General features: G+C 67.0%; 2 protein-coding genes across 9 annotated transcripts; both read left to right on the top strand.

The window, feature by feature from the left end:
• The first annotated feature begins 192 nt into the window (after nt 1-192).
• CARD9 (caspase recruitment domain family member 9) lies at nt 193-8899 on the top strand. 8 transcript variants are annotated; one of them, XM_020888457.2, is made up of 13 exons: nt 1091-1542; nt 2811-2996; nt 3213-3350; nt 3865-4169; nt 4308-4487; nt 4572-4715; nt 4857-4982; nt 5741-5932; nt 6328-6369; nt 6643-6691; nt 7963-8039; nt 8474-8556; nt 8643-8899. In XM_020888457.2, exons 2-13 carry the CDS (start codon nt 2813-2815, stop codon nt 8740-8742), a joined length of 1620 nt encoding a protein of 539 aa, XP_020744116.1. In that variant the 5' UTR covers nt 1091-1542; nt 2811-2812; the 3' UTR covers nt 8743-8899. The 8 variants fall into 8 exon arrangements, with proteins under 8 accessions (XP_070311525.1, XP_070311542.1, XP_070311517.1 ...); XM_070455424.1 differs by lacking the exons at nt 8474-8556; nt 8643-8899 and adding an exon at nt 8197-8284 and having other exon boundaries at nt 193-1542; nt 6608-6691; XM_070455416.1 differs by lacking the exons at nt 8474-8556; nt 8643-8899 and adding an exon at nt 8197-8320 and having other exon boundaries at nt 1056-1542.
• A 145-nt stretch (nt 8900-9044) lies between these two features.
• DNLZ (DNL-type zinc finger) lies at nt 9045-10891 on the top strand. The gene is made up of 3 exons (XM_020888461.2): nt 9045-9312; nt 9764-9903; nt 10642-10891. Exons 1-3 carry the CDS (start codon nt 9112-9114, stop codon nt 10808-10810), a joined length of 510 nt encoding a protein of 169 aa, XP_020744120.2. The 5' UTR covers nt 9045-9111; the 3' UTR covers nt 10811-10891.
• The last annotated feature ends 2977 nt before the right edge of the window (nt 10892-13868 follow it).

Below are 13868 nucleotides of genomic sequence, written 5' to 3'. Positions count from 1 at the left end.
ACTCTGGTCTCAGCAAGTTCTGCACATGCTGGCAGTTGGCCAGCTTGGCCCTGGGGTCCAGAGGGCCTCTAGGGCCTGGGATGGGGGAGGAATAGGTCTGCCCGTTGCGCAGAAAGCCTGGGGCCTGGCTCCAGGCAGAGGGCAGCCCACACCCACCCAGGGGCTCAGGGTTCTCCTGGTGCTGCTGCGGGTGGGGCGAGCCCACTTCCTCCGCCGTCCAGACCGCACAGGCAGGTCCCAGAACCTGTGGCTGCCTGCTGCCCACAGGCCCTCAGCAGCCTGCACGGCAGCCACGGGCCAGCGCTCCTGTGATTTTGTGCAGGCGTTTCTTTGGCAGGAGCCTCGTGCCCTCTCTGGCCCTCCGTCTGAAGGAGCTCAGGTTTGGGGGTCTGGTTACACTCTCTGAGGCTCCGGGTTTTCCTGGGGGCTCTGTTCTCACACACCATTTCCTTTTGCATTCACTTATCACGGGAGGTTCCCACGCAGAGAAACGGGGCACGCGCTCCCCAGACAGCAGTCCCCGGGGTCGCTTGTCTCCCCTTCCTCCACGCTCAGACCTCGCGGGTTGAACGGCCACAGGTTGATTTGCCCGCCCAGGTGTGCGTGCTGGCGCCCAGTCCACAGTTCACCAATTCCACTTTAACTTGTGACCTTCTCTGACTTTGGAGGTTAGGACGTTTGTTATTTGATTCCCAGATTAATTTTCAAGCACACCAGGAGGAAGACCCCTCCTCATTGCACAAAGCGGGAGCACTAGCTCACGGAGGGCCCAGGCCCGGCGCTCTGCCTGCCCACCGGGTGCAGAGGGCTGGGGCCGTAGCTCACACCTCTCCCACAGCAGGAGGACCCCTCCCCCAAGGGGAACCACCAGGACTTCCCAGGATTAGACTGCTGGGCCAGCGGGCAGAGGAAAACCGGGGGCCGAGGCTCAGGACCCCCAGGAAGGGAGCACAGGAAGCCAGCAGCCGCGGTCAGACTGCTGCCCACCGGCTGCAGCCCCTTCCCAGAGCTGCCGCTCAGCCCGGTAGCAGGCAGTTCTCGGTTCAACCAGTAGGGCTGGCTCCGCGTCCCAGGGCCTGGCTGTCACTGCCCCCCCACCTTGTGGTGAAGGGCTGCTCCCGGGAGTGGACAAGGCTGCCCGTGGGCCGGTGGTGATGCGGGGCGAGTGGGGTGGCCCCAGCCCCGTGCCCTCCACAGACGCCAGGCTGCAGTCCTCACGGGAACACAGTGGACCCGATGGTGGCTTGGCCTCATCCAGCCCCGGGGAAGAACCTTGGCTCACCCTCCCGCCCGGGGCTCCCAGCAGCTTCCACTTCCCTGTCTCCGCCTCCCAGGGCCACCCTGCTTGGGCGAATCAGGAGGCCGCGGGGGGCGGGGGGGGGGGAACGGTCCCTCCTGCCTCTGGGGTGAGCCAGGCTCATCAGGAAGTGCACCCTGGGCTCTCCCCCCAGCTCCACCCGCCTCCGTCCTGGCAGCTGGCACCTCCTACCCGGCACTGAATCGGGCGGACGGGTGTGCAGGTGCCCCCCAGGAGGACCCAAGGTAGGCTGACCCGATGCCCTTTGTTCAGGTGGCACCCCAGCTCGGGCCTGGGGCAGGGAACAGGGTGTGGGGCAGATACCCAGCAGGGCACCAGGGGGTCTTGGCTCTGGCCTGTCCCCCCTCCACGGCCACCCTGTGCCCACCTGTCGCTTCAACAGAGGGAGCCGCAGGGCGTCGGCAGGCGCGGGGTGTGCAGACTTCAGGGTGGGCAGGCAGGGGCCAGGCCCCGGTGCTCCGGAGACCCCAACCTGTGGATGCTTTCATTCAGCGCCTCGTCTGCCGTTGGGCAGGCGGCGCAGCCTGAACCTGCTGCCACCCACGTCCCTAGGAGCATGGCCCAGCCCCTGCGAGCTAGAGGCTCGTCCTTCCCTCACTGCCATGGATTGGAGGCTCAGCGGGAGGTGGAGGGGTCAGGGTCTCCATCCCCACCTCTGGGAGGAGGCAACCCGCGGCAGCCCCCGGCTCAGCCTGGCCCTGGAGAGAGGGGCTCCTGGACGCGGAGCAGGAGGGAGCAGCGGTGGGCCGTTCCGGCAGAGGGGAATCTCCTGTTGGATAGCTGGCCTGGCAGTCCCCAAGAACAAAGCCTCGCCCGGGAGGCAGAGAGGGGCCCAGATGGCTGGTGCCTGGGGACCAGGAGCCCGTCCCTCCCAGGACGCCGGGGCCTGCGCCCTCCAGCGGGCCGTCCACAGTCACCCTTCCCGGAGGGCACTGCATTGCCGAGCCTGATCCGGGGCGGGAACGGCCCAGCAGCTGCTGGGCGACTGTTGCATCAGTGGCGTCCGGAAGAAGGGAGGCCGGGAGGACTAGATGTGAGGGCCGCTGTCCCACGGGGAAGGAGGAAGTCCTGCAGCGCAGCCTGGCGCCCGGGTGCCCCGGCACTGGCCCCATCCCTCACGTGCCAGGGAGGTCGTGTGAGTGGGAGGCAGCCTCCTGCCAGCCCCCACAGCACTTGCAGTGTTGGGGGGGTGGGGATCAGGCAGGGCCAGAGGAGGGCCATGGGGCTGCAGACTGTGTCCTCCTAGATGCCCCCCGACCCTGGAGCATCCCCACACTGTCCCCAACGCTTATCAGGGTCCCTTGGGAGAGAAAGCCCAGGGCGCCTGGAGGGTCAGGAGCAGGCCCCGAGGGGGGCGGAGGGAGACGCTGGGTGAGTTGATGGCAGCAGGCTAGCTTCCTTCCTCGCACTCCTGGGCTGGGCTCTCGTGGCCAAGATGGCCAGCCTGGGCCCCAACGGGACCCGCAGCTCAGCAGAGGCCACCTCCTCCCAGCCATGTCCGACTACGAGAACGAGGATGCGTGCTGGAGCGCCCTGGAGGGCTTCCGGGTGAAGCTTATCTCCATCATCGACCCCGCCCGCATCACGCCCTACCTGCGCCAGTGCAAGGTGCTGAACCCTGATGACGAGGAGCAGGTGCTCAGCGACCCCAACCTGGTCACCCGCAAGCGGAAAGTGGGTGAGTGCTGCGGGCGGCTGCACTTGGCCCCCCACCCTGGCCCCCCGGAGGTCTAGCAGGCACCCCCACCCCCGTCCCACCTCTGCCTGCGGCTACTCCCACTCCCCGCGTGGCGGATGCCCCGGGAGCGCCCCGAGGTGGGGCCACGCTGGCCCCCACTGCAGCCTCGCGGACTCCGCGCCTTCTGCGCCCACGTGCATCCTCTCTGGGTCACAGGAGTGCTCCTGGACATCCTGCAGCGGACGGGCCACAAGGGCTACGTGGCCTTCCTCGAGAGCCTGGAGCTCTACTACCCACAACTCTACAGGAAGGTCACGGGCAAGGAGCCCACCCGTGTCTTCTCCACGATCATCGGTGAGCGCAGGGCGCAGGCCTGGGGGCAAGAGGGGCAGGGGAGCCTGGCCCCCTGATGGGTAAAGCTCGGGTGAAAGGAAAGGAGTGAGCCGCGTGTGGGAAGCTGCCAGCCTCCAGCCCTGTGTGGGCGTCCCTCCCGTGCCGCCATCCTGAGCGCATGGTGGTGCAAAGGCTGCAGGAGAGGGAGCCCAAGCCCAGGGTGGGGCCTGTGTGGGGGGGCGCAGGCTGAAGCGTGGCCCAGAAGGCCCCCGGCCTTGCTGAAGCCCTGCCCAAGAAGCCAGTGCGGTGACGTCCCCCCACCTCTCAACCAAGACGACAGAATTAGACAGAGAGGGATGGACGCCTGGACCCCAGGCCGTCCTGCCCCGGTGGGGTCAGGGCCCAGAGGCGAGTCCGCCTCAGTTCATCCCCGAGGCAGGGAGCTGACCCCTCAGCCGCGCCGCCCCAGAGCCTCGCGGTCCTGGAGTGGGGGCCCCGGGAGGGGTGCGCTGTCCGACCCCCGCCCACTCCACAGACGCTTCTGGAGAATCGGGCCTGACGCAGCTGCTGATGAGTGAGGTGATGAAGCTGCAGAAGAAGGTGCAGGAGCTGACGGCACTGCTGGGCTCCAGAGACAACCTCGCCGAGGAGCTGCATGTGAAGGACAGCCTGCTGCGCAAGCTCCAGGAACGCGTGCAGCGGCTCAAGGAGGCCTGCGAGGCGGGCAGCCGTGAGCTCCAGCGCTGCAAGGACGAGAACTACGACCTGGCCCTGCGCCTGGCCCGCCAGAGCGAGGAGCGCGACGCGGCCCTCACGGGGCACCGTGGGCTGCTGCTGGAGGTGCCCAGGGCGGGGGCGGGGGCCCGGTAGGGGGCTGGGGGGGACAGTGGGGGTCTGGGGGACAGTGGGGGGTGGGCGCAGTAGGGGGCAGGGCCCCCCAGCTGACACTGACAGGCACCCCCCCCCAACTCCCCCCAGATCGACCAACTGAAGCACAGCCTCATGAAGGCGGAGGACGACTGCAGGGTGGAGCGCAAGCACACGCTGAAGCTCAGGCACGCCATGGAGCTGCGGCCCAGCCAGGAGCTGCTCTGGGAGCTGCAGCAGGAGAAGGCGCTGCTGCAGGCGCGCGTGCAGGGCCTGGAGGCCTCAGTGCAGGTGGGGCCCCAGGGCTGGCGGCGGTGGGCGGGCTCGGGGGAGCCGGGCCCGTCCCCCCCCAACCCTCTCCCTTGGCGCCCGCAGGAGGGGAAGCCGGACCAGGGCCGCCCCTACATCCAGGTGCCAGAGGAGGACTGGCAGAAGGCGCAGCGGGACCTCCAACAACAGGCCGCCACCATCTTCTCCCTGCGCAAGGACCTGCGCCAGGCCGAGGCCCTGCGCACCCGGGTAGGCGGCGGGGGGCCCAGCCCTGGGCCTGCCGCCCCCCCGGGGCACTGTTGGTGAGGGGCGGCTAGCCGTGGCCTGGAGCTGACTTCCAGCCCGCCCGGCCGGGCCGCGGGTGGTGGGGCTAGCTGGCGTCTTCTGCAGAGCGCAGAGGAGAAGGAGACGTTCGAGCTGCAGTGCCTGGCCCTGCGGAGGGACTCCAAGATGTACAAGGACCGCATCGAGGCCATCCTGCGGCAGATGGAGGAGGTCGCCATTGAAAGGGACCAGGTGGGGACGCGCTGGCCTGCCTGGACACACCAACCTTTCTGGGGAGGCGGTCGTCAAGGTAGCCTTCGACGAGCTCTGATAGAAGTGGTTCCTGCTCATTCAGAGCTGTAAGTGGTGACGAGGGGGTGTGGCTTAGCTTCCGGGATCCTTGCTGGAGACAGAGGCTGGCTTCCTCCAAGTCTGCCCACAGCCGCGGCCTCCCCTGGCTGGTCACTTTGGGCCGGCCGCCTGGGCTGACCTCAGAGTCCCCACTGAGGGGAGCGGGCATGAGAAAGTGCGGGGTGTTTGCTCTGAAGAACATCACACAGCCATCTCTCGTCGTGTTCTCGCTATCAAGCGCACCCGTGAAGCAGGAAACAAGCTGTGTGCATGTGAACGCAGCCAAAGCTGCCTGGAAGCAGGGTGGCAGGGGCACTTTGGAGGTGGGGGGGGTCACCTCCTTTATGTTTTCTGAACGGTCCGCACTTCCCATCGTGAGCCTGGGTCACATTTACAAAAGCCCCAAACATGAGAGCCATCCTAAGGGAAGAAAAGGGAAGGGGTTGGCGCTGGCCCCTCCACAGCCTTGTTGCTGGAAGTTCTCCCGGGAGCATTGCTAGAAATCAAAGTGTGCTGAGAAGTGAGAGATTGGGAGGGGAAATGAAAGCCAGGTGGGATGTGGGGGTGTGTGTGTGTCCTGGGGCACGGGTCCAGGCCACGTGCCCAAGGAGGCTCAGCAAGGGATGAGCCCCACCTGCCCTGCCCCCTCTGCCCCGCAGGCCACCCTGATGCGGGAGGAACTGCACGCACAGCACGCGCGCAGCCTGCAGGACAAGGACGCGCTGCGGAAGCAGGTCCGCGAGCTGAGCGAGAAGGTGGATGAGCTCCAGCTGCAGCTGTTCCAGCGCGAGGGCCAGCTGCTGGCCATGGAGGGCAAGCTCCGGCGGCAGCAGCTGGACGTACTCATCCTGGTGGGCCTCCCCCGGGGGCCTCTGCGGGCTTGGCCCTGGGTCAGAGCCAGGGCTCCACCACAGTGGGGCTGGGGTGAGGGGTGTGGCCACGTGGGAGCAGGTGTGTCCTCAGAGGCCGCAGAGCCCCAGGGAGGAGCCGCCAGAGGTCCCTGGACGTTCCTGAGCCCCTCCTCCCTCCGGAAGGCTGGCTCCTCGCCGAGCCCCCCTGGAGGGTTGCTGCAGGGCTGGCACAGCTCAGGGCTGGGCACGGTGGGCAGGGAGGGTGGCGCGTTCCAGCCAGGCCCAGGTGGGAGGGGCGTCCTTGGCGGGGGGGCCAGCCCAGGACCCCACCCCATGCCCAGGAGTGGCTCGGTTCCCTCACAGCCTGCTGATGGACCCCTATTCTGTGACCGCAGAGCTCCGACCTGGAGGACAGCTCACCCAGGAATTCCCAAGAGGTAAGTATACCTCTGCAGGTTGGGCCCGCGCTGGCTTCACTGGACGCTCCGGGCCATGGCCTCCACCAGACCACAGTCTCGTACGCAAAGCTCTGGGAGCTTAGCTGTGCGCTGCCTGCCCTCTGCCCCATGCCCACCTGAGCAGCATAGCTCCCTCCGAGAGGCCGGCACTGGGGGGTGGTGGTGGGGACAGCAGCCCAGGGCAGGCAGCGTGGAGGGTCAGGTTCGCTCTCTGCAGGGCGGCAGTCTGATCGCCCCATGTCTCTTGGAAAGTTCTCGCCCCCCCAGGACCTGGAGGAGGATACCCAGCTCTCAGACAAAGGTGAGGAGGCCCTTGGCCTGTGCCGGAGGAATCTGAGCAAGGCCTCCTCATGGTGGCAAGTTGGTGCCTATCTTGGCCTTCGGCACACACAATGCATTATGCTGGTGCCAGGGGACGTGCACCCAGCCCTGGCCCCCAACCTTCACGCCTCCCTTCACAGATGGGCACACGGGGCCCAAGGGATGAGTGACCCCCAGAAAGGGGATGGGAGCCCCATCTGAGCCTGGGGCCCAGGCTCGCAGGCCAGCTTCCCACCTGGAGGACACGCCTGGCCGGCAGAGCCCACTCGGCCGGGAATGCTGAGGGGAGGGGGCGCCTGCCCCCCTGGGGGCAGGGAGCAGGGCGGCAGCTGCTGCCCAGGTGCAGCCTGAGAAGAAGTGGGAACAGACCGGGAAGGGGGTACAGCTCTGGGTGACCACACTGGGGGCTTCAGGCGGCGGAGGCGGGATCACTCTGCCCGCCTGGAACTAGGGCGTAGGGTGGCCCCGGGGGGATGATGGGCTGGCTCTGAAGTTGGGTGTCAGATGGGAATTTGGGAGGGTGGGGGCAGGGTGGGGGGAGGGGCGCTGCCGCAGAGGTAGCGTGTGAAGCCAGACAGACTTCCTCAGCGTCAGACCCCAGCTGCTGGGGGGGCGCCGAAAGAGGAAGAGGAGGCAGCAAATGGAGAAGTGAGGACTTGGTCCCTCCGCTGCTGCCCAAAGATGCGAGCTTGAAGCCACCGAGCCCCCATGTGGGGACGGGCAGGAAGGACCCACAGGCCGCAAGCGGGTGGGGAAGGCCGCTGGCCAGCCAGCCTGGGAGCCCCAACCCCGGGCTGGCAGGGCCCCTGGTGGGAGGTGGGGCATGCTCCAGGGCCAGAGGCCAAGGAGGAGGGAAAGGTGTGAACTTCAGGGAAAGACCTGGGCCTGGGCCACTCCCACCACCATGTCCCTGAGACCTGGGATCCATACCCCTCCCAGCCCCCCCACACTGTGGACAGTTCTGGAGAATCAGCCCATCAGAGCACTTCTTCTGAGGGTCCTGAGCTGTGGGCCCTTCCAGATGTGGAGGGAGCCCCAGTACCGCAGCCCCTGCTCCCAGGGTGCCTGAGCGGTCTACTCGGGGGGTGAGAAGTGAACGTTGGTTCCCCGTGTCTACACAACGGGAACCCTGGCAGGTCCAGGTGAGGACCCAGGAGGTGGCAGAGGGCTGGCCTAGGCTGAGGAGGTAAGAGATACCAGCCAGCGTGACCCTGGCAGCTGGGCAGGACGGACAGGCACTCTCCCTTCCAGGCAGCCTGGCTATCGGGGAGAGCCCGGAGCAGCCGTCTGTGGCCCTGCAAGAGGAGCAGCTATCACTGACCCCGGAGGTGAGGCCCCTGGGGAGGTTCTCAGCTTGGACACCAGAGAGTGATTCCTCCACCTGGACACCCGGGGACTGATCACAGACTCTGTGCATGGGCTCCCGGGGGTGCGTGTTTGGAAAGTGAAGTGAAGCTGAGGGTCCTCCATTTGTGGACAAAGCAGGGCAGAGAGCAGTCCAGTCTTCTGGACCGGGCTCAGCGTTGAGTGAGTGGAACTCGGTCTCCCTGTCCATTGCACTGAGCCTGACGACAAAAGGAGTCACCCCAGACACGGTAGTGGAAGGAACCCTGGCTTGGAGCCGTGGGTCCCTGGGCCAGTCGTGTCATCTGAAAAGTGGGAGAGCACACCCCGCTGACCTGGGCCCCAGTGCACAGCCCCAGGGCCGGGAGTGGGGCCCCCGGGGGCTCTGGCCGGAGCCCGAGCCAAGCCTCTCCTCCAGGACGCAGGACTGAACGGCCGGGAGCCCCCAGAGAAGGAGAAGGGCCGGCGGCGCCTCAAGGAGAGCTTTGAGAACTACCGCAGGTGGGCACGCGCGGGCGGTGGGTGGGGCTGTGGGCGGGGGCCTCGTGCGAACCCGCGCCCGCTTTCGCTGTCTGGGTCTCCCGCAGGAAGCGGGCCCTCCGGAAGATGCAGCACGGCGCGCGGCAGGGGGAGGCGGATGGAGAGAACACCACAGGCAGCGACAACACAGACACCGAGGGCGCCTAGCTGGCCCACCCGTCCGGCCCTCCCCGTCGCGGGAGGGGGGCGCGGCACCCCCGGGCCGCCTCTTCGTCGGCGAGCACGGGCGGGTTCTGTCTCTGACGCGCACGCGTGCCGCGACCTTAAAGTGCAACCTTGTCAATAAACTACCGCTGTCCAGACATCGCCGCCTCCAGTGGTCTGGTCCAGCGCGCCCCTTCCAGCCTCGCGCCGGCCAGCACACGCAGCCGGTAGCCAGGGGGCAGCGGAGCGCACCGCCGGCCGCCGGGTGGCAGCAGAGCACTGCCCGCCCACCGGCGCCGGAAGCCGGGGAGGGCCGCTTCCGCCGCTGCCCGCTTCCAAAATGGCAGCGGGGCGGGGCGGCCGGCGGGCGGCATGCTGCGGGCGGCGCTGAGCCGCGTGCTGATACTGTTGAGCCGCGCGCGGCCCCGCGGGCCCGGCCCGAGGTGGCTGTGGGGGCCAGGGGTCCGCCTGCAGGCCGCGGGGACAAGGCGGGCCTGGGGGTGGGGCTGGCGGCGCTTGAGCTCTGAGCCGGGACCCGGGCCGGCGCACTACCAGCTAGTCTACACCTGCAAGGTGGGCCCGTGGCAGGGGCGCTGCTGGCGGGGAGGCGCGCGTGCCTGCCTCTGGCGCGCGACGGTGCTGCGGGACTGCGATGGAGGGTGGAGCCATGCACAGGGGGCGGGGCCTCCCTAAGGCGGTGGGGCTGTCATTCGGGGGCGGACCCATCTGGGAGAGGGCGGGGACGCGCGAAGGGGTGGGGCTATCAGTGGGGGCGGATCCTCCCGGAGGTGGAGCCAAGATGGGGCGGGGCCTCTCGGGAGGGGTGGGGCTATAAGTGGGGGCGGATCCTCCCGGAGGTGGAGCCAGGATGGGGCGGGGCCTTCCAGAAGGGTGGGGCTATCACTGGGGGCGGATCCTCCCGGAGGTGGAGCCAGGATGGGGCGGGGCCTTCCAGGAGGGTGGGGCTAAGCCTTCCTGGAGGGGCGGGGCCGCGTGGAGGGCCTCACTTCGGAATTTCCCGCAGGTCTGTGGGACCAGGTCCTCGAAGCGCATCTCCAAGCTCGCCTATCACCAGGGTGTGGTCATTGTGACGTGCCCCGGCTGCCAGAACCACCACATCATCGCGGACAACCTGGGCTGGTTCTCGGACTTGGATGGGAAGAGGTGAGGCCTGCCTGGGCAGGGCTGAGGACAGAGGCCTGTATCCCAGGGCTAGCCTGGTCTGTCCTGAGTCTGCGGCCCCACCCACCCTTCCAGGGGCACTGTCCTTTTTAATGAGGATTACAGAGCCTATCTCTATAACCCAGCTTCCTTGTGAAGATAAGCATTGTTGAACTTGAAATTCAGATGAACCTGATAACTTTTTGGTGAAAATGTGCCCCAAGTATGAGACCTTCTGCCCTAGGCCGACCCCCTGTGGCCCTGCTTCACTGCCTGATCTCCACTGTCAGTGCTAGCCTCAGGGGCAGCCCCACCCCCGACAGGAGGGGTCAGACTAGGTTGACTCTTAAAAGAAACAACTTACCTTTTGCTTTTTGGTTCCTTCCTTCACCCTACAAGGTGCTCCTTCCTAAGTACCTGCTGTGGGGCGGGGGTCCTAGCATGCACCTTTCTGTCCTCTCTGAGGCTGGCTGGCTGCACCAGATTGGGGAGGGTGTGAGCTAATGTGGTCTGGGGCTCTGGTCCTGCAGCATCAGCCTTGCCCCCTTGTGGAGAGCAGTGAGGGGCAGTGTTCAGTGAGGGGTGGCGCACAGTGAGGGATGGTGCTGAACACCTCTTGACTGAGTGGCCCTGATGCCACACCAGTGCAGGACCCACACACTCGAGCTTGGCCTGGGGTGCCCTTGAAGGCCCGAGACGCAAAACAGCCCAGAAATGTCTCAGTACCTCCCTCTTTCTCAGGAATATTGAAGAAATTCTGGCGGCCAGAGGGGAGAAGGTACGCCGAGTGGTTGGCGAGGGGGCCATGGAGCTCCTTTTAGAGGCTGCGGTGCCCCCCAAATCCACCACTGCTGCGGAAGGGGCTGAGGACCAGGATTCCACCTGGCCTGGCAAGACAGAGGCCAGCTGACCTATCTGCCTTGGAGAAGGGTGCTCCAGTCCTGGGCCACTCTGGACTTCTGTTTTCTATCAATAAATAGACTTCACTGCAGACGCTGGGGCCTGGGGCTCTCCTGTCTTCCCTGCCTCTGGAGTCAGAGTGAGTCACAAGCACACCCTCCAGGCTGTGGGCTGGGGCCTTCTGCGGCGGAGGCTGCGTCTGAGTGGGGAGGGGCTGACCCTTACAGTCTGAGCCCTCCCACTTCCCCTCAGGCTGCAGCTGTGTGGTCTTGGGCAGGTGACTTTGCGTCTCTGAGCCTCTGTCTTCCTATCTTCTGATGAAGTTGCCACCTTGTCAGGAGTTACAGACGGAAAGACGGGACTCAAGCACAGCGTGGCTCAGCCTTGCCCCAAATGTCGGGACTCGATCTCGATGGCCAGTTAGCCACTGTTCTTCCTGAGGGGCGGAAGCACCGCCGTGGTCCTGTCTCTGGCCATGCACAAGGAGGCCCCACAGGTCCTGCTGTGCTACCTGGACGCCCCAGGGAGCCGGCGCCAGCCTCAGCCTTGACCCTGGCCCACCATCCAAGCAAAGTCAGCCAACCGGGCTGCTCACCGTGGCCACAGACGAGCCGGGCAGCCACAGTGGCGAGAGGTGTGGGGGCTGGGGCTGCCGTGCGCGTGTCCCCCCACCCCCAGGCTGCGCAAGTTGTCTCCCAGCCTAGCTCGACTGCCTTCTCAGGATGTTCCTGTGTTTATGAAAGCGTGTTTATTTCCAGAAGTGTTCTGGGCTGTGTGACCTTCAGCATTAATCACCAGCCACAGTCTTGCTGGATCCCCGCAGGATCCGAGCTCCTGACAGCCGCCCCCGTGGGCACGGGCCTGGGCATTGTTCTCTGGGAGCTGGCAGCCCGTGCTCTGCCTTGATTACCGCCCCCGCCGCCCCCTGTCCTTCCCGTGGCGAACAACCCCCTATTATCCCGCCCAGAACCTCCTGTGACATTTGCGGAGTCAGCCCTGGAGGCTGAGCCAGCCCCCGGGCCTGCTTCTCCATGAAGGCCCCAAGGGGCCTGCTGGCCTTGGAGCAGCAGCGTGGGGGCAGGGCCTCGCTGCCCGAGGAGGGTTGGGGGCTGATCTGGGGAGGTCCAGGGAGCTGACGACGGTGAGAGCGCAGAGCAGACCCCAGGAGTGCCCCCAGCCCAGACCTTCCTTCCCTGGGCGGTTTGGACGTGTTTGCTCGCCCCGTCCTTTCCTGTCTGCTTTCCGACACAGCTCCTCGCTCTGAGCCTGGAGGGCTGGTCAGGTTCTGGGGACGGTAGAGTGTGTGCACCCAGGGCAGGCTCCGGGCAACTCGCGGGAGCCCCCGCGCCCAGAGCCGCTGAAAGCCTCCACACCGCTGGGGCAGGCGTGTTGGTCCTGCCTCACTGTGCTTCCGCCTGGAAACCTCAGCAAAGGCCCTGCCCTCTTCCCCCGCCTGCCTCCTGACTGACCCTGGCACCCCCCAGGGCGGCCTGTGAACAGCAGCGGCTCTGAGCGGCCTTGTCCCCTGGCCTCACTGTGGCGGGGCCAGGACTGCATGGCCGCTCTGCAGACCGCCACCCTGCTATCCCTTCGCAAGGCGCCTGGCTCTCCTCTCTCCCTCACCCCAGGCTGGGACCCTCTCCAAAGCCCAGTTCGGTCTCCCGCCTTGCAGGCCAGTTCTTCACCAGCTGAGCCACCAGGGAAGCCCCAAAGCATCACACCAGGGAGTCGGGTGTCCGGGCCGGCCTCCGGTGGTCCTGTAACCCTCCAGGTGCGGTCTGGACGTAGAAAGCCTCTGAGGACAGCTGGCTTGGGAATGCTGGCTTCCAGGCCATAGGACAGTCTTCGTGCAGGACTGCCCAGAGCCTTTAGCGTCCCGACCTGGCTGGAAGCCGCTGAGACCCGGTGCCCCTGTGTTCCTGCCGGCAGAGCGCCAGGCTTCCCGGGCGCTGAGAACTCTCTGGGCGTGGGGGAAGGCTCACCTTTCCCCGTGGGGGCCTCCCTCTCCCCCTCCCTGCCTTTTCTCCTCCATCGTAGCCTTCCGACCTCACCCTGCAGCCCCTGCCCACACTTGCCCCTCCTCCAGCCCAGCTCTCTAGCCGTCCCCAGCCTCCCTACCTCTCTGGGTGCCCCCCTCACTGACCAGCCTCCTGTGGTCAGCGTGGGGCGGCGGGGAGCAGCGGGTCTCTGGACTGCAGGGAGGGGACTCGTGCCTGCTCCCCTATCCCCAGGCCAGTTCCTCAGAGGCACCCTCCCGGGTCGCCTCGCTGGGCGGTCGGGCGTGACGTCGGGTCTGCTGACCTCCCTTGCTCCGAGGTGGCCGTCGGGTGCTGGGCAGGTGGGCCACAGCTCTGCGGGCTGCTGGAGCCTGGCTGGGAGCGGCCAGCCCCTGCCTGGGAGCCGTCAGGATGGAGCCGCAGCACCTGGCGGGCTGGCTGTGCCCCCAAGGCTCGGCTGGGCCCCGTGCTGCTGGCGTCCGTGGCTGGGGTGCTCTGGTGAGTGGACGGACTGACCGGGCCCACCTGCCCGTCTTCCCACCATGCGGGGGGGGGTACTGGGGTGGCTGTGCCCAGTTGGCCCCACCTGGTGGCCTGGGGCCCCGATCTGGGGCGGGGCTTCCTGCTGGTCGGTAGCTCCTGCCTCCCCTCCCTCAGACCCCCCGTGCTCTGCGCCCCTGGCCCTGCACCCAGCTTCACCCTGACGCTGCTGCTCCACGCATGGAGTGGGTGACGGGCGGGCCTGCTGATGTGGCCGTGCCCATGGGGAGAGGGCTTCTCCCTCCACGAGGCTGGAGTGCAGGCCCATCCTCTCCCAGCTCCTGCTTCCTGCGGTCTTGGCACCCATGGCTTAGGATGCGGCCCACTGTTCCAGGGCCCTTCTGGTGCCTCTGAGTGCCGGGCTCCGGTATCCGGGGGTCTGATGAGCCCCTCTCCCGCGAAGCCTGCACGCAGCCTGGGACCCCTCGGGCTCCCCCGCCCCCAGAGGATCCTGTCCCTGGAGTGCTGTCAGGAGCACCAGGGTGGGGGCCGGGGGGGACCCTGCGTTCCAGGGTGGGTCTGCCTTTCCCA

The sequence above is a fragment of the Odocoileus virginianus genome, chromosome 2, assembly GCF_023699985.2.
Source record: "Odocoileus virginianus isolate 20LAN1187 ecotype Illinois chromosome 2, Ovbor_1.2, whole genome shotgun sequence".
Lineage (NCBI taxonomy): Eukaryota > Metazoa > Chordata > Mammalia > Artiodactyla > Cervidae > Odocoileus > Odocoileus virginianus.
The sequence above is the reverse complement of the archived record's forward strand: the minus strand, read 5'-3'. Positions and strand labels throughout refer to the sequence as shown.